General features: G+C 40.3%; 1 protein-coding gene across 10 annotated transcripts in view; it reads left to right on the top strand.

Annotated features, from left to right (window-relative positions):
* Positions 1 to 6067: 6067 nt before the first annotated feature.
* The window catches only part of LOC421690 (vacuolar protein 8-like), a 26328-nt gene continuing 13384 nt past the window's right edge, over positions 6068 to 19011 (top strand). For 6 of the 10 annotated variants that reach the window (XM_046939120.1, XM_419727.8, XM_015284182.4 and 3 more), the window contains exons 1-7: positions 6068 to 6756; positions 9848 to 9967; positions 10878 to 10997; positions 11858 to 11977; positions 16057 to 16179; positions 17053 to 17135; positions 18303 to 18428. In XM_046939120.1, the coding sequence (XP_046795076.1) occupies positions 6531 to 6756; positions 9848 to 9967; positions 10878 to 10997; positions 11858 to 11977; positions 16057 to 16179; positions 17053 to 17135; positions 18303 to 18428 (918 nt within the window). In that variant the 5' untranslated portion in view covers positions 6068 to 6530. The remainder of the gene's footprint in view (positions 6757 to 9847; positions 9968 to 10877; positions 10998 to 11857; positions 11978 to 16056; positions 16180 to 17052; positions 17136 to 18302; positions 18429 to 19011) is intronic. The other 4 variants (XM_046939122.1, XM_004935708.5, XM_046939123.1 and 1 more) reach the window with 2 other exon arrangements.

Below are 19011 nucleotides of genomic sequence, written 5' to 3'. Positions count from 1 at the left end.
AGCTTTTGCAGCAGATGTTTGCATATCGCTTGGTTGCAATGCATCAGCGCAACGTTTGAGAACGGCGGACCTGGGGAAATTAGCTGAGTGCTTACTCTGCCGCGGAAAAGTGCGGTAAAGGGCTGCGAGTGAGCAGCGTTAGCTGGTGCACACAGATCACAGAATAGTAGGGACTGGAAGGGATCTCTAGGATAATCTACTCCAACCCCAGCTGAGTGTGTCCTCAAGCAGCAGTTGATGCTACTCAAATCTCACTGGTCTGATGCATTTTTAAAAAGGCAGAGTATGGATGAGACAGAATATATAAATAAATACATCTATAAAATAAGTAAATAAAAGATGCATGTGCTCAGTTTTTTGCAGTATTTTTCAATTCAGGCACGATGACTGGGCAGCAGCCAAAACGTAATGGTGGTGGGAGAAGGAATGGAACATGTGAAGCTGATGGACCCTGTAACACTGATTTGCTGTTTCCTGTGTTAAGTAACACACTTCTTACCTCCATCTAACCTATAGTGTTGTTTTAATGTTCCAGAATGGGATTACTTTTGGCTACTAAGTTCTACAAATACAGACTTTGACAGAGGCAGCCACTAAACGAATGACTCCTGCCAAAACATAAGCACAATAGATGTTTTCAGTTGTAGAATCACAGAATCATTAAGGTTTGAAAAGACCCCTAAGATCACCAAGTCCAACCATCAACCCATCCCCACCATGCCCACTAACCATATCCCTGTGCCACATCTATGCGTTTCTTGAATGCCTCCAGGGATGGTGACTCCAAAGCTTCCCTGGGCAGCCTGTTCCAATGCATCACCACTCTTTCTGAGAAGAATTTTTTCCTAATATCCAACCTGAACCTCCCCTGGTGCAACTTGAGACAATTACTTCTTGTCCTATCACTGTTACCTGGAAGAAGAGGTCAACCATCACCTTATCACAGCCACCTTTCAGGCACCTGCAGAGAACAATAAGATCTCCCAAGACTTCTCCAGACTAAACAGTCCCTGTTCCCTCAGCTGTTCCCCATAAGACTTGTGCTTCAGACCCTTCATCAGCTTTGTTGCCCTGACCAGCTGTGGTTAAATGTTGGCAGTCTGGTCCAGACATGTGGTTCCCTTTCCTCTTTTTCACTTTTTCTGTTACAAAGTGGTAATTAACATGTAGCAGAAGGGCAACACATGTACTGCAGCTTTTTCAGTATTCAGCTCTAAAGCTGTTAGTATGTAAGTGCTTGACAATGCACGCAAGGGCAGGAGTCAGCTTTCTAGGGCTGGCAAGGTTTCCAGAATTATTGTGGGATTTGGTCACACACACATTTTAAATGATCCCAAAGACCTGTAGGATGCTCGTGTTATTTCCTTTTTGTGTATTCTAGTATGAGCATATTAGGTGTTGGACTAGATGATCCATGTGGGTCTGTGCCAACTTGGGATATTCTCTCCCCTCTGTTTTCTGAGATATGTGGGATATAGCTTATTTGGAAGGAGTGGTCACTTCTACTTTTCAGTTCTCCATTCTATTTAAGAAAACGTACTGAGGGTCCAGAAGAACAAATGAATAAATAAATAAATATAATATGATATGAAACGTTTTGCAAATTTGTTTTCATCATTGTAACTGCATTCGTCTTACAACAAACAAAAGTATTTTTTTTCAAGCTTTGCTTAGTGCCTTGTTTTATTAAACATTTGGCATTTGAGCTACAGGCTGTGTGGCATTTCAATGCAGTCTGTTGTTAAGTTAATAAGAAGAGCAGGATGTGCACCTGTGCCTTGAAACATACCATACCAGTTCTTTTCCAGAGTATTGTTTATTAAACAGAACTCGACACATTTCCCTTTGTCTCTGTCCTGCAAGCTGGTGTACTTCTTCAAGTACTTGATTCTCTGCCTCTCAGTGGTAATTTTCCTCAGCAAATTTTGGATACTTATTTTTTATTTGATTAAACTTCTGTGGTCTGTAGTCACCTCTGACCTACTTTTGATATTTTCATGCAACTACCTCCTGTTCCATTTTTTTTTCCTGCTTTTATTTTCATCTAGTTACGTATTTTTTATTATAGCATATAGCATCTGTGGGTATGACACAAGGCATCACTTTATTTGAATACAGGAAGAGTCCAGAAAATTTACAGTGAAGTATGAAGGTGAAGACAACAAGAAGATAGAGTTAGAGCTGCACAATAATACTGTGCCATCACTGGCCCAAGCCAAACTCCTGCTGGCTGCTATCACATGTCCTCACTATCAGTGACTCAGCTGAGTACTTGTACATCTTCAGAGCACTAACATAGAGAGGAGAAATTACTAGGAAAGTCCATGGTTAACAGTTAGCAGTGAAATCTGAGCACCCATTGGGGAATGAAGCTCCTAAGTGTTACAAAATGATAATGTAACCTCAATTCCAAGGATTTATTAAGAAGCCAAGAGTGAGGCTTCACAAAACTGGAGCACAGACTGTCACAAGTCAGGGTGCTGGCCTATACCTTTACATGCAGCTGTTACTGTACAGTAGAGAATCACACGTAAATCAGCTTCCTCTTCAGTTTTACAGCACCCTTGGGTAAATTTTGTCAATCCAGGACTGGGATGGGCTCCAGGGAGCTATGTAAAGGGGATGCTTCAGTAGATGGCACTCTGCCTCTGAGTGAGGATGAGTAAATACCTCAGCCAAGGGATTTGATGGAGGGAGAGCAACTTCCTTTATACTCTGCTGAAATGATAATGCAAACAAAGCTTTCCCTAACTGTGTCATGGAGCAACCTCTGGCAATTTTTCACAAAACCAGATCTATCAAGTCCTGGCATCTGGCTTCCTCTCTGTTTAAATGACTATAGTCTGTTTCTCCTGAACTCTTAATTATATGTATATGTATGTATATACATCTATATTTAGTTTTCAAAGAAAGTCTTAGTGGGAATGTAGTAACAAATCAGAATCCGGCTTTAGAGCTGTTCTACTTTCTCAGCCATTTTTCCTGGCTCATTATTTTATTTTGCTATTTTGTCTGCAGTTCAAGAACTTAATGCTTTTGGTTTATGTGTTGGTTTCTTGTTATCTTGAAGCCGCAACATTTCAGAGGTCTGATTTAAAGAAAAGTTGCACTGAATTAGTACAAGTGAGGAGATCTTAACCTCAGATACAGGGACAACAAAGACCTGCTGAGCATTGGGAGATCTGTCATCTTGTAAACTAAATCTACCACTAACCAAGCAGCAGTAATACAAAGTCATTGTCTTACAGCTTTCTGAATTGTACAGAATTTTCTTCAGCCCTGAACAGAAGGGTAAGAAAAAAGTGAAAGAAACACGAGTCAAAGAGTGCAATAAGAATAACATGGGGCAAATCAAATTTGTTCAATATTCAAATTTTTGTATTCTTGAATATTAATAGTGTATATTAATTCAGTTCACTGTTTTTAAGCAGTCATTTAACTATTATCTATCTATGATCTATTTCTCTCTAGTATCTATTTTCATTCTCGACTAGCACACTTTTCTCCACCCCTGCCTCTCTCCTATGCTCCCTCAAAATCCTCTTTCCACAGATGATAGCTTAAAATCACAGTGAACTGGTAATAGTATTTCTAAAATCTGGAGCTTAGACTATCCTTTTCTTCCTTTAGGAAGAAAGTATTTGCTGTTGTAGCACTGTTGATCCCTGTTTTTTCCAATATTCATGTCAGTCCAAGTCTGAGGGTTGTGTAGGTCTGTTAAAACGAATACAAGCTGGGAAGAGTTTTTGCATATGTCCCTCCCATGTCAGTCATTTTTGAGCTATTGAAAGCATGCCATTGGAAACTAGATAAATGAATTACCAGGAGTGGTTCATGCAGTGGAGTTCTGCATGAGTGAAATGGTGGATGAATTTAGTGTTGCATAAATGTGTTTTTAGGTTTTATCTTTTTTAATAACCAAACAAACCTGTCGGATGCATAGGAGACTCTGTCCAAAAGCAATATTCTGTCCTCTACAAAGTAACTACACACCAGGTAAATTCTTGTACAACTAGAAGCTCTGTAAGAAAATGCCATTTACTTACAGCATTCATCTATCATTTGGCAACTAGATTAGAACTTCAAAATGCATTTTATACAGAATTCCAAATAGTCTTCAAACAGTAAGGCTAGGAAAAGCCTCTCTTGCACACGACTGTATGGAGGTGAGGTGGAGAGACTTTTTGTCCATTTTACAAAGGGAGTTGATTTTTTTTCCTTTGGAAGAAGAATCAGGATGTAGGGTGTGGGTCTTCTACTATTTGTAACATCAGAATACCTTCTTTATAAGAATAAAGGCTTAAGTAAAATGGTTTAACACTGTTACAACACTGCTGACTTTTTCGCTTCTACTTCTGCAGTCTCAAGCTGACATTTGTTCAGTCAGATAAAGAATCACATCTAGGTCATGAAACTGATCAAAAACTTGAGGTTTATGATTGCAACCTAAGCATTACTACAGCTACATTAATTTTGAAGGAGGCTCGAAGGCCCACAAACTAGCCTTCTAATCTTGTCTTCAAGTAGTGGTTTCAAATCAAAGACAAACAATTTCCTGACTGAATCATCAGATTAAGTATTGGGATACCTGAGTTCTATGCCTTCAGGCAAATTACAGCCTAATCTTCAGGTCTGCTGAGTTCATTTAATTCCCATTAATTTTACATGGAGTTACAAGAGCTCAGAACCTCTGAAACTTGTTTTTAAATCTTTATGTGAATGTCTTCCTTACAGATACATTGGAAAGCTGTTTAATGTGTGTAATACAATTTGAAATGCTTATTAAGTAAATGTTACAGAAGTACAGTGATTGCTAGCAAGTGTCTTGTTGAAACAGCCCTGCTTTTTTCTTATCTGAGTGTGGTACAGTTCAAATTACCTTAAAATATTTCCTCACAATTAAGCCACACTGTTCTGTAGACAGTAGAGAACAGGAGGCAGAAGGACCATGTGATGGCTTCCCAGGGTCTGCCACCTCACTGTTTTTAGGATGGAAGCTGGAGGGTGGATGATCGTAAGCAAAACCTGAAGAGCAAGTGGTGGCAGAAGCCAAACCTTAAGATCACAAGGTTCCCCATGGTTTAGAAGGTTCCTACTGAAAATGTCCAGAAGACATGCTGCGAAAATGGGCATGTTAACCTAGTTTTTGATAGGTTTGAAAAGCAGAACAGAGACCAGGACGGCTTGCAAAGCTGGTTGAGGAAATAGCCAGAAGAATCCAAGACTCAACTGCACATGCAGGAGAGGTCTCACAACTTCTGGGATATGGATTGGGTGTATCTGTGCAATGTTTAAGAAAACTATATTACATGTAAGTAAGGAAGGAAGGAAAGAAACAGCAGCACCAGACAGACCATTGAGATTTGGGTGGGCCTGCTCACTGATGTTTGAAAGTGGGGGCAAAACAAGGGGTTGCATTTTCAAAAATGATTTATTTAGAAATTTAAGATCCACTGAAGGACAGTGAGACTAAAACTTACCACTTAACCAAATGCAATGGTTAGAATAAGTTTATAGAAGTTACTGAAAGTCATCAACTCTGGTCAAGATAATACCTGCTGGTTTCGTAATGAAGGTGATCTTGTATCAAATGAGGTTTTACTCAAAACCTGAAGAATGTTACAATTATCACTTTATGATAATTGCTCTAATTAGAGCAAAGTCATTTATGAGACTGCTCAGCCAAGGGTGGGCACGTGCTCCATCCTGGTGAAGTATGCAAAATGGTGGGGTGGAAAGAGAACAGCTTTTTTACCTTAACATCCCTTTTCTGCCTAAAAACTTGCAGATGACTTTTACAATCAAGACAGCAACACCAGCCCATCATTAACTTTCCCTGCCCACTCCCAGTTCTAAATTCAGTTGGCCACTGAATGTTTTTGTTGTTCCAGTTTTCCATTCTTGCTGATTTGCAGAGTCTCACTTGGCTGAGTTATGAGCCGCTTGCCCAACAGGGTTTTTGTTCTAGTCTACCAAAAACTGGAAAAACCTGTCAGTGTACAAGCTTATTATTTTTTTTTCCTCCCAGTCTTCCTCTCCTATTGGCAGTTCCAGCCTGTACACATGCACACAAGGTGGTGCTTTACCTTTCATGTGGAAAACTGCCTTACAAAAACGGACGTTGTTTTTTTCATCACCCCATTGCTTTTCTAGCCTCATGAAGACTTCGGTGGATACTCCAGGAGTTAAACTCTGTTCTCCATGGAATGGGTTTAGGTCATCATCTTATTTTTCTTCAAGAAGAGGGAGGGTGTCTGAGCGTGGCTCAGGTTCGGCCTTTTCAGTAATATTTCATAGACTGGGAGATCCACAGAGGTCTGTTTTGTTGCGCAATGTAGCTTTTTCGGTGCAGAAGCTTGTCTCCTTCACAGCAGCAGCACATAGTGTCATGCTGACATCTGTAACACCGGGCAAACACCAAGGTGGCAAGTAAGTGCAAAACGTGGACAAGCTGGGAAGAAACTTTTCTTTTTTCCATCTCTTTCCATTTCCTCTTGTGTTGGTTTTTTTTTGCTGCTGTTGGAGCAAGAATGGGTCAGCTGTGTGGACGGTGCATGCAGCTGCTGCGTGACTTTGTGGCCTTAGTTCAGAAGATGTCCTCAGAGCTGGTGCACAGCATAAAGGAATGCTTAGCTCTGATAAGCGAGTGCTCCTGCTTGAAACAGAATGGCTCAAAAACCAGGCAGCTGTACAAGCCCGTCCTGCAGCCTCATGAGCGGGTGACAGCACAGGAATTTCTGCAGCAAATTGAAAGAGGTAAGAGCATGAGGTTTTTGAAAGGATCGTGAAAGGGGAAGGAGAATCTTTTGGGGGGCTGAAAACAGACTGCCGTCTGAACTGCTCTGACATGGCAGAGTGGTGTAGGAAAGGACAGAACCACTGAGCGTTTTCTTTGTGTATGGGACACCAAGAGCTTGAGTGGCAAGCTCTGTGGCAACAGAGTAGGATTCAGGTGGAACTGCTCTGTCCCTTTCTTCTGTGCCGCCACTGTTAAATATGACCCATGTACACACGTTTCATGAAAACAAGTCCTTCTAGTAACTGAAAGTAACTTTTTCAGTCAGTCCATGAATCAACAAAGCTGGAAAGAGGGCTGTGTCAACACTAGGTGCTACAGGAGCCTGTTAGCAGGAAACAGCAGCATGGTCCTGGCTGAGTTGTTCATGTACAGCTATGGTCTGGTGCAGAGCACCTGGAGCTGCACTGAAGGTGCCTGTGCTGTATGTGGGGAAGGCTGAGGACACCCTGAGACAAATGCCATTGGGCTCAGAGGGCTTCCCCAAACTCCAATAAACTGATCCGCCAGTATGCACTTTTGTGTATGTATTTAAGGCACAGAGCTTGAACACAATCACTAGATTCAGCTTGAATCAAAGTAGACCTGTAACTCTATGTTCATCTGCCTTGGGTGTCCTCTCAATCCTGTTCTAAGATACAACATATTAGTAGGAAAACTTTTCTTTTGTTTTTAATTTCATCACTACTGTCACAGAATGTTTTCTTGGATGAGTGTGTTTTGTCAGTTGTCCAACCTGAAAGCATTCCTTGTCTCAGTCTTGAAGAGGGGGCAGTTGCCTGTTGATTTTTTGCTTTGTCTTACAGCTAATTGCATGCACTATGTTAAGTTCAACAACCTTGGGCTGAAGGTACTAGACAAAATTGCATATCCTTTTGCTTTCGTTTCCATACAGGGTGCAGGACAACACAGACCAGCATTTCTTTACTTGCCTTCTTGTAACATGAACCAAGAGAGATATTTATCCTTGATGTAACACAGATAAAGTTGTTTAAAATGATCTGTCATGGAACAACTTTTGGAATGATTGTTGTGATGCTGACTGATTGAACTACACAAGGATTAGCCTCAGCTGATGTCCTTACTCTTTGAACACAGGGATCCCCTGCTGTTGATATGTTTAATTAACTGCTGCATATGAAGCACTGGCTAAATCCCAACATCTATATCCAGAACAGGACTTTACCTTTCAGTTCTGTTTGCAGTGAGAATCTTCCAAAGCTGAACATTTTCTTCCAAAAGCTAACGTGCTCCTGACCATTTATGAATGTCTTGACAGTAACCCTGCTCAACTAAGAGATCAGGTGCAAGGAAAGAGTGGTCTGGAAAAAATGATGAGATTATGGCCCTTTACAGCATCCACTGGTGCTTCCTGAAAAGAATAAATGTATGTTTTCTTGAGAAATCTTTTCTTCTCTGAGGTGGGTCTGCAAAGGGCTAGTTTGTCCTGGCTTCTGAGGAGCTGGGATAGAGCAGCACGGAGCCTTGAGCTTCTGTGGCAGCAGTGCAGAGGTGGCCATGCGTGCTTTTATGGAAGTCCTGATGTCTATGATAGGAGATACACAGGGCCCAGGAAGAAGGACCAAGGTTAGTTCTCTGAGTGGCCAAACTCTGCTGCTAAGATAGGTATGGGAGCCTCAGGAAGAGAACCAAGACACATACATCTTACTTTAGCACTCACCTGTGTATTTTATTCCGAGATGGGATGAGCAAGCCCATCCTCATGTTTGGACAAATTATAATAAGCAGAGAGCCGGCATTTGGACAGCTGAGTGCAAGGAAAGACTTTATGATTGGTCATTTTCATTTGTTAGCTAGGTCAGCAAATGTTTGATAAGCAGGTGAAGATTTTGTGTGGCTTCTTCTTTATCGTTCTCCCAAATAAATATGCACAGATATGTGAGGGATTCAGGTAGTCAGTGTGTAAGGAAAGAAATTAAACTACATGAAGAGATCATTGTTTTTTTCTCAAGGTTTCTTGCACACACTGGTGGCTAGTCCTTCCCTTTGTGTTTATTGTTAACTATTAAATAAAAGTGATCATTATATGAAGCAGTTCTTCTGTGAAACACAATTGCCTAACCTTGAAGGTAAGCATTTGCTATTCTTGATATGTCAGCAGCTTCTAGTTGCTTGAGATATTGGCTGAGTTTCACACTGAGTCATGAAAGCTCACAACCTTCTCATCCCTCACATCCCTGTTATCCCATGTGAGGAAAAGTAGCTAGATCTTGTTCTTCACAGAGATATTTCATTCTTTAATGTACTGCTTAAATCTTGCCTAAAGATGGATTGTGAACCTGTGTGCTCCACCAGTCAATATTTAGTACATTACCTTTTCAACATTTGATGGTGTTGAGCTCTGGATCAATGGCTCTTTTTTTTCCTCTTTGCAGTTCCATTCCATGCACTGTAAGCACATAATGCAGTAACTTACAGAAATCATGGATGACTGCTATTGCTGTACTCTTGATGGCTATTGCTGAACATCTGCTTTATTCATAGGGGAACTATCATACTCAAGAACAGGTAGACACATGCTAGGAATTTGAGCCTGAGGCAAGCCCATTTGCAATCCACATTGATATTTCTTGAAATCCATTATTATAATACAAAGGATAGAAAACACAGCAAAAATAAAAAGTAGTAAATTAAAAATATGTTCTTGCTCTGTAGCTCATAACTAAGAAAGCCATTTTCAGTTGATATATTAACAAAACCTTCTGTGACTCAGGAAGCAATAGGAGTTTTATGGAGAACAAGAACACCTGCATTTATACTGGATAACATAAAAGTGTCTAAAGGTTATAATTTGTCTTGCATCCAATCACTAGCTTCAAGAACTTCGTAAGAGGCACTGCCAAGGACAGGTTATTCTGGGTTTGTTTATTGCTGCTACTCCTGGAAATATGAAGAGTATAGGTGGGCTCTATGGAGCTGATTTAGTACAAAAATCCTTACCTGTTTGATTGGCTGTAAACTTTAATTCCTTTTTGTAAACTATACCTTTTCAAGTGTAATTAAGTCTGTGCTGTAACTGTCTATCTTTAGGTTTTGAAATGTCACCACTGGGAAAGGACCCTCTGGAAGCCTTGAGGATCTTAGCTTTTTCAGAAAACCCAGGTCTACAGCAGTCTGCTGCTCTCTATTATTTGCATATGAGCCAGCACAGTAAGTTATCTCAGTGCCTTAGAAAATTTCCACATAATTATAAATAAAATAATATTTTCCAACTGTGAAACCTGCTTTGATTCATTAATCAAAACTCTATTTTTTTTTCCTGCTGTGTTTTTTACCAGGAAAAATGGAAACGCTGTCATTGCCATATGGGCAGAATCATTCTGGGTTTTGCTATGAGGAGATTATCTCTCATGATTATAAAAACTGTCGTTTGTGTTGAAAACAAATCAGCAGACTCCAAAGTATCTGGAGTCAGTGTATTCTGAATCTCCTGAGAGCAACACGCCGAGAATGTGGCAGCAGGAAGTGGTCATAGTGATCTTTTAAGGTTTTGCAGTACATGAGTTTTTGGCAGAGGACAAAGCCCTCAAAGTCAGGTTGTAGTGGAGACACGAAGGAAACATTATGGTTTGTACCCACTACTCTGTGGGAGCCACTGCTTGGTTCTTGAGGCAATTTGTGAACAACTAGAAGTCAGCCTTGATATGCCAAATAAGATTCCAACAAGAGTTTGAGTCCTACATAAAGGCAGAAATACCTGCAATAAGCAAGCTGTGGTTTATTTATTTCTTTGCTTTTCAGAATTGTACCTCAAGCTTTATCCTATGCATTTTTTTCTGGCTAAAAAAGTGCAGACTACTCAACATGAGGACCTGCTATGAGGTGGAATGACTTGTTTGGTAGCAAGGCATGTTGGTTTCCTTCCCATATTTTTTAAGTACTTGATTATTCAAAACCTTCTCAGGAAACTTGGCCTGTTTTGCCTGTAGCAATGTAACTTAAATGATGGGGAACACCACTCAGACCATTTATGATAACAACTCAGGCCCAAGACCGAAAAGTGAAAACCAAGAGCAATGTGAATGATGAGACTCCTGAGCATTTCCTTTTATTCCTGCAGTGAATGTTCCCCTGCCAGCAGAGCATCTGGAGCCCTTCTATGCCTTACTACGGTCTGCTGACCTGGAGGTGCAACAGGTGTCTTCCTTGTCCCTTGTCAACTTTTTGCTGGAAGGAAATAGTGAGTAATTAATAACGCATTTCCCGTTCTGGTGCATCTCTTACGTAGGACCCAGTACAGAAGGAAGGCACTTCTCCATAGTGAGGTTTACACAGATCCAAATTCCCATTTTTTGTGTTCTAGATAGGACAGATGTGAGTTCACTTGCAAGCCACGTAGATTCTGGATATGTTACGTCCCTTGAGCAATGCTATATCATGTGGCAAGTAATCTTGGATCTGTTTGCAAAGACTGTTACATTTTTTCTCAGGCTGGTGTGGGAATATCTGTACTACTCTTTTTCTTGGATTGAGAGCCCACCACTTACCCTTTCAAGCAACAGATACAGCTCTCAGAAACAAACTGTCTGTGAGATGACATTCATTTTCCTTTTACTAATTAACTGAAACATATTCTTAAATTGCTTGCATTTTGGAAAAAAATGCCTCAATCTTTAGTATAATTGACTGTCTTCTGTAGCTTCTGGGACCCATTTAATTGAGTTAGTGTCTGGGAGCTGCAGAGGACACGTTAAAAATGTATTTATAAAGGTAGACTTCAGAACATGGAGGGCAGATTAGCAAATTATGAACCTATTGGAAAACTGTAGTTTCAGTTTCCAAAATGAACTGTGTGTTTGAAAATAGAATTGCTGGTAGAAATATTTAAAAGCATCTGAACATCTCTTACATTCTTTCTTGAGTCTGACAATGAATCAAGCAAACCAAGTAAGAGATTTTAAGTGCCTTTCAGGCTGTTTCTATGTTAGGTCTATTTTGCATAATCAAAATATAGACCCCAAAGGAAAGATACATTCTTTTAATGAAGTCTTTAACTATTTACTTTCTTGTTTGTCCATTTCTTCGTGAATCTATGAATAGTTGACAAAGAAATGGTTGTCCAAATGGGTTTGCTTGAGCCAATTCTGGATCTACTTGAGTCAGAGGATCCCACTGTCCAGTGTAATTCCTGTGCCTGCACAATGACTTTGGCTGTTTCAGGTGAGTATGCTGTTCTTTCCCTTTATCCTCTGCACTGAATCCATTCAACTTTTATGTCATATTTCCATGTGAAACCACTTACTTGCTATTGGATTAAGAGTCAACAGATGCCACATTGGTATCTTTTTGGTACTCTTATTTCACAAATTCTAGAGATTCTGATTCAGATCTTCTCCTCAGTGTTTCTGGCCTTTTTTTTTTTTTTTTTTTTTTTTTTGGTCTTATGATTACAAACCCTTTTTAGATTTCCAACCTAAATATATTAATAACTACCATATCTTAATTAGTGTCTGTATTGGTTTTTAACTTCAATATTTCTCCCTCTTTGATGTCTATACCAATGAAGACCTTTCATTTTACTAGAACGAGAAAGCCAAGTTCATTTAAGGCTCCTTTTGTAAATGAGACTCTGCATTTATCTTCATAGCCCTTTTGGGTGTAAAGCATATGTTCCATAAATGGAACATAACTGTTTTGCAGTGCCACAGACCTCAAGCATTGTTACAGTCAGAAGACATACATAAATGCTGTAGAAGTTTAATTTTGAATTTATCCCTTCTGAAAGACGGTGACAAGAAACATGCAATACTTAGCTGGGATCTCACCCATGTCTTCTATTGCAACATCCAGGAAAATACATGTGTGATACATCTGATGATAACATTTATGTCTTTTGTGATTGCATTATGGTGTTGGGTCATCTTGTAGCTGATTTATCATTTAGACTTTATCCTCCTCTGCTGCTATTTTGTGTCATCACCAGTTTGTAAAGGGTCTGCAACAAAGTTCAACGACTATTACCAAAAGTCATTGTGTCAGTCTAGCTTATTCTACCTTTCTCAAACTGCATTGTTCTTGTGTAAAGAATATGAAAAAGTCTGCTTAAAACTTATAAATAATGCTTATTTCCCTTCCTATATTGTTTTTCTACCAACTTCCCCCTCAGCATGGGAAGCTGCCACCTGATCTCCCTGGAGGCTGTAAAAGGCATTGTAGATGTGTAACTTTCTCATTTAGGCACTTATGTTGTGAAGGGAGAGCAGATAAGCAGGATCCAACTATGTGAAAATGCTGATTTGCTTTTTTATGTCAAGTTTGAGATTCCTGGACATAGGAGGGCTTTTGTTATGTATAGTTAGTGGAGTTTTTCTCCTACAGAGGCAGCTGTTTTAAGTAGTGCACAGAGAAAGGGATGTCCTTGGGAACCTAAAGATGTTGATTAGTATTGAAGGCATTCTGGCCCTCCTCGATATCTCTGTTTAACCCAGGTTGCAGGGAACCCTCAGTCACTCCAGTTGCATTCTCTTTTGAGGATGGTTAGCTAACATCACTGCACACTTTGTAAGTGCCAGTGTATTTTTGAGCACAAGTAGAACACATTAAATACTCTAGGAACTTCTAGCCTATGTAGGAAATCATCTGCTGAACATAAAGGTAGACAGTCCTGCAAATGCATAGCCTGGGTTGCTGCCTGGGACTTAGATCAGTTTTGAAGATGTGTCTCAATTTAATTAGGATTTAGATGGACTGGATCCATTTATTTCTTTCTCAGAATATGTTTTGCTGCCACAGCAATGAGACTAAAGCATGAAGCAACTTGCTAGAGTTTATTTTAATTCTAACTCACATGCCCTGATATCTTGTAGGATCTGCTTGAGAAAACAATGTTGCTCAGTCATGACGTTCAAGTATGCTGTTCATGGTTTAGAATATTTTTTAAAAGACAAACATGGAAGCAGAACAAAACTGAAAAGATTCTTTAGAAGGCTTTGAGGTAACTGAGACTTTCAATCCAAGAGTGGCAACGTGTCTTAACTCTGCTGCAATACACATCCACAGCTGTGCAGGGTGAAGTTGTTTAGCAATGTGACTGCAAGTTATACATGAACTGGGATATCCAGTACTTACTGGCTGCCAGAAATAGCCAAAAACAAAACAACGAACAAGCTCATTTAGATTAAAAGGATTTCAAGGTCAGTTGGTTCCAATACTGGCATTTATCCACACAGCAACAGGACATGCGTACATCTGCAATTATCTGTTTCAATCTGTGAGTACAAACAATCAGTTCTGGGATAAGAACTCTCCTCAGAGCATATAGGAGCAGAACTAAATGTTCACAGCAAGGGTTTTGGGAGGCTATGAAGCTAAACAAAAAGGATACCGTGAGCGCAGAGCGCATTCAAAGTTGTGCTATCAGGAGAATTTTAAAGCACGCAGACAGCAGAAAGTGGAAGGAAGGGATTCATAAATGTAGGTTTCCCGGTGGATTATTCCAACCCAGTTTGAGTAGATGTTAGTGATTCACCTACTGTAGAGTAGCATATGAATACGTGGGTCCTTTCTAAAAACACTCTCAGGGGAATTGATTGTTGCACTGGCATCAGTGGAGGAACTGTATTATGTAGATTATCTCCCTCTCTGGAGATATTTCTTCTCTGGAGATACTCAAGACCTGCCTGGACGCCTACCTGTGCAGTCTGCTGTAGCAAGCCTGCTTTGCAGGGGGGTTGGACTCGATGATCTCAAGAGGTCCCTTCCAGCCCCTACAATTCTGTGATTCTGTGTGATTCTGTGATAAACAGATGGTCCATGGAGATGATAATACAATTATACACCATGGTGAGATAGATATTTTCACCCATTCTGTCATAAGTTGAACAAACAGATAGCATTCAGTGTTCACATTACCTGACTAAAACTAGAATGAGAATGGAGAGAGGGATGAGGGAAAATGATTTGTGGAAAAATAAAACCAGCAAATCCACAATAACGGGCTCTAAGAAAGATGGCGAAGCTGAATTTCTCAGCTAGTGAGTCACCAAAAGAAAAGGAAAAGAAGGGTTTTTGGTCACAGAGTTTTCCACTGTGTAGGTACCTGTTGTGCTTTCTCCACTCTTCCACAGTGAGAATGGGTGCTCCATTCACTCCCAGGCAACAGCAGGGTGCCAAGCTCATGTGTCACCACCTCCACCAACACAGGCTGCAAGAGCCCATCCCACCATTGCAGGCTTCCAGTGTTGACCACCACAATCATGGGGCTTTCGTTTTCAAATCAAACTGCTTTTTTTTTTTTTTTTCTTAAAGGAAAAAAAAATGTTTGAGGCATACAATGGCTCAATATTCTGTCATGGTCATCCACTTCCTTCAGAATATCTTTGGACTGGAAACGTGTCCCTGAGAAGCTCTTTCACATGAGGACGTGGGCTCTCCTTTCCCTATTCTAGAAAGGAAGGTGGACAAAAAAAATGCCCAAATCTTGTCCAGACATTTGTAATGCCTTTGCCAAAATGTGAGCTTTTCTTCCTCACTCATAATTAATGGAGTGTATTGTGTGAAAGAATGAGGAAGGGTCAATATCTGGATGCCCAATCTTTTTGTCTCTCCCCCTTATCCAGTTTATTAGAGTTTACATCACATCAGACTGGTTTGCATCAGATGGAGCTGCACTAAATAATTTCTACTTCCACTGTGGGAAACAAAAGAACAGTACACAGATGGATTATATTGGAGAAAGACTTATCTACAAAACTGACCTGAAATTTTCACCCGAGTAATTGCTTCCCACGTGACACAGATATTTTTGAATAGATGGCTTTTCCCAGAGCAATTATTTCACTCAAGAATGAGAATATTTTTTCCATTACAAAAGGTACTTCTTTGAGTATAAAATATATATATGAAGGCAAAAAGGGACTTAATCTGGAATACTAAACTGATCCCAGCTGAACTATGCTTGAATAGATATCCTTGACTGTGTGTGTGTGTGTGCATCAGTTTCTTAGTTTAGAACGGCTCCAGGAATAGATGTTTTTATTCTCATAAATCTCTAAGTTAGTTGGCACCTGAGGATATGATCTGATCCAAATATTTTCACATTTCTTGCTTGCTTGTGTTTCATGTTTCTCTCGGCAGGGTTTCAGAGACTGGCCATTGTTTAAACAGTCTAGAAATGTACATAAATGAATCAATACTCCAAAGAAAGCCAGTCCTGCCAGCTGCCCTGCTCCTGACTCTCAGCAAGAGGATACCGTGTGGCACTGTCTCATTTCTTTCTTACTTTGATTTTTTTTCCCCAGAATCCAACCGAGAGGCTATCGGCGCTGCTCGAGGAGTTACACCTTTACTGTCTCTTGCCAATTCCTATGATCCTAGAGTACAACAAAATGCAGTTGGTGCTATTCTCAACCTTACTCAATCAGGTACTTTCTGACTAATGGTTCAGCTAATGTTGCTGAAAGACAATTCCTCAGCAGTATAAAGATACATAAATTGAAAGGATTAAGACAAGAACAAAAGCTTATCTACTCAACGAGTTATTTCCTTTGCATATTGTATTCATGATGATGCCATAGGCTGATTATTTCAGTTTGGCCTCCCCTTAGCTAGTGCAGACCCATTTTTACCTAGACCCAAAATAGGAAGGCTAGACTTTTGAACTCAATGAATTAATGTACAAGCAATTAAAATATTAAAGCAACAGAAATAACAATAATTTATTAAAGAAATATTTTGGTCTAAAAAGGTATCAGCACATCTGGTAGTACTTTGACACAATCCAACAAGGATTATCCAAATCTATCCTGCAAGGCCAAGCTGTGATATTGTTTAACTTGTATCTCTAACTCAGTGTTGGATGATTCAAAATACACATGACACCATTAGCCCACACAGCTAGATGACACACACCTAAGCAATATCTTATTTCTATACAGTAGGGGGAATGATTGGCAAGAATTTTTACAATTGACTATTACACTTCTGCTATTATTGTTTGTTTTACACGGAAATCATGCGTGGTGAAGATCATGCTTGAGGTTTTTCATATTCTCCACCAAATCAGATTCTCTCAATAGGTTTTAGCAGAAAACCAGCACAGGCTCAACCAACCAGCCTAGGTCATTTTGTTAAAATGACTGCATGCTACTGTCTTGCACCAACTCTAAATGGTGTGCTCTGATGGTTGTATAAGCAAAATCATTCTATTGTGCATATCCCTGTTGAATAATGCCTCCAGATGAGAGAGAGGGAAGGGAAAGGACACAGTAACAGAACTTCATTTTTTTAAATGGCAGAGAGGATCCAACTGGTCTTGTGCAAGGAGGGAGCCCTGCCAGTTCTCACCTTGCTGCTGGAGTCCCCTGACTCAGAAGTGCAGGTATGGCACAGGTCAGATTTTCTAACAAGGACAGTGTGACTGTAGGGAGAACTGGGAAATGCAAAGGTGGAGGGAGGGGAAGGCTCTGCAGAGAAGCAGAGTGACATGTGACTGCATCTTGGAGGAACTCAGCTCAGTCAGACAACATCTATTCAAAGCACATGATTTGTTTAGCTCCACAGGGGGTTTATAATGCCAGCACATACTAATACGTGCACACAGTTGTTATACAGCTACCTTTCTGTCTCTTTTGGACCATCAGATCAGCTGCTGATAGGTCTGCTCTTCTGTTCTTCTTGCCTCTTTTGATTTTCCTCTCTAAACAATTCTGCTAAGTGTTTTAGAAGGCATAACTTGCAAAGATTTTTTTTCTCATTGTTTGGGATGTCTGGGAAATTTTCCTATTTTATGCTTACCCCAGACCTTGTATTTCTGCACAGTTAACAAAGTTGCTCCTTGATTTCAAGTATGCTAATGAAAACCTATGAGTCAGATTTGTAAACCTTAAAGTCCACTTGTTCACTGCTTGTCTGAGAAGCACAGGATTGTTTCCTCCGGTGTTCTCCTTGGGTCTATTCAGTTGTAAATGTCAGAAGTGATGGAGCCTCTGGAACTGCTCTCTGCAAACTGTATCAGCATCACCTGACATTCATCTTAAAATTTCTTTCTCTGCAGTTCAACCTGTTCCTTCTAATTACACCTCCCACGTACCACATGTTTTAATATATATAATCTTCCCTGGAATTAATGTTTAAATCTTTTGAAAATGATCTCTTGGCACGTTAGGGCAGCGACAACATCCGTCTCCAGTCCACCAATGTAAATATACAATGCAGTCGATGTAGATGAGCTAAGGTAGGTGTCAGCCGAGGAGTAGCTGCAGCAGTGCAGGACGTTCCCAGACACCAAGGAGCTCGTGGGTTTGTGCAGCATGCACTGCCACAGCACGGCTGCTGTTGTAGCAACAGCAGATACTGCCTTGCTTTTCCTGAGCCCACTCAGGCTGTTATCAGGTCTACCTCACAAAATAACTGAAGATGAAAAAGCACTGTATTTTCTTCAGCTCTCAGTCTCAGCATTTCTCCAATTTAGTTTTACTCACTTCAGTGCTGTCATCACTGTGACCACCTCTCTCCCTGTTTTTTTTTTTCCCTTGGCTCTCCGCAGTATTATAGCTGTGCTGCCCTAAGCAACATAGCAGCCAACGCTCAGCACCACGAGGCCATGCTGAGAATTGGTGACAGATTCCTGCTGCGCACACTCATCTCTCTTCTGTCCTCCTCTGTGGACAAGGTAAAGCTGCAACCCCCTCTTTACATGAAGGTTTAGCATCAGAGCACAGCTATAAAGCTGGGCTTTCAGTTTCAGTCTGGCATACTTCTGCATATCTACTGTACAGATGGCTCTATGACATATTTCCCACAAGGAAAGACAGACATTAAAACATATGTAGGTTCTATGAGGGCAACATTTGGAGAAAGAAAAGGGAAACATTAAAGCCCTGGACACTTCCTTTAGGCTAGGTGACCTATTTTCTTTAAATCTGAAACTGCGTATGAAGTGCTCTTTCCAGGCTCTTGCACCTATTATGCTACTTCTCCTTTTTTCTTCCTTGTGATATCCTTAGCTTTGACTATAAGGCTTCAAAGAATAACATCTAGAAAATCTCGCTTTGCTGGGAGCCATTCTCTTAAAAAACTTCAGCAAGGTTCAATTCAGGATTTAAAGCGTAAAACCTTAAATTCTGTGTTGTCTCTCCTAGTTGAAAAAAAAAAAGCACATGAGACAAATTCAGTCTGTACATTTTCCTATAATTGATTTGACATTCCACAAATAATCCAAAAACTGAACTCCGTTGGCTCTTCCTCATCAATGA

Source organism: Gallus gallus, chromosome 3, assembly GCF_016699485.2.
Source record: "Gallus gallus isolate bGalGal1 chromosome 3, bGalGal1.mat.broiler.GRCg7b, whole genome shotgun sequence".
Taxonomy (NCBI): Eukaryota; Metazoa; Chordata; class Aves; order Galliformes; family Phasianidae; genus Gallus; species Gallus gallus.
Note: the sequence above shows the minus strand (reverse complement) of the source record. Positions and strands in the feature narration are given on the sequence as shown.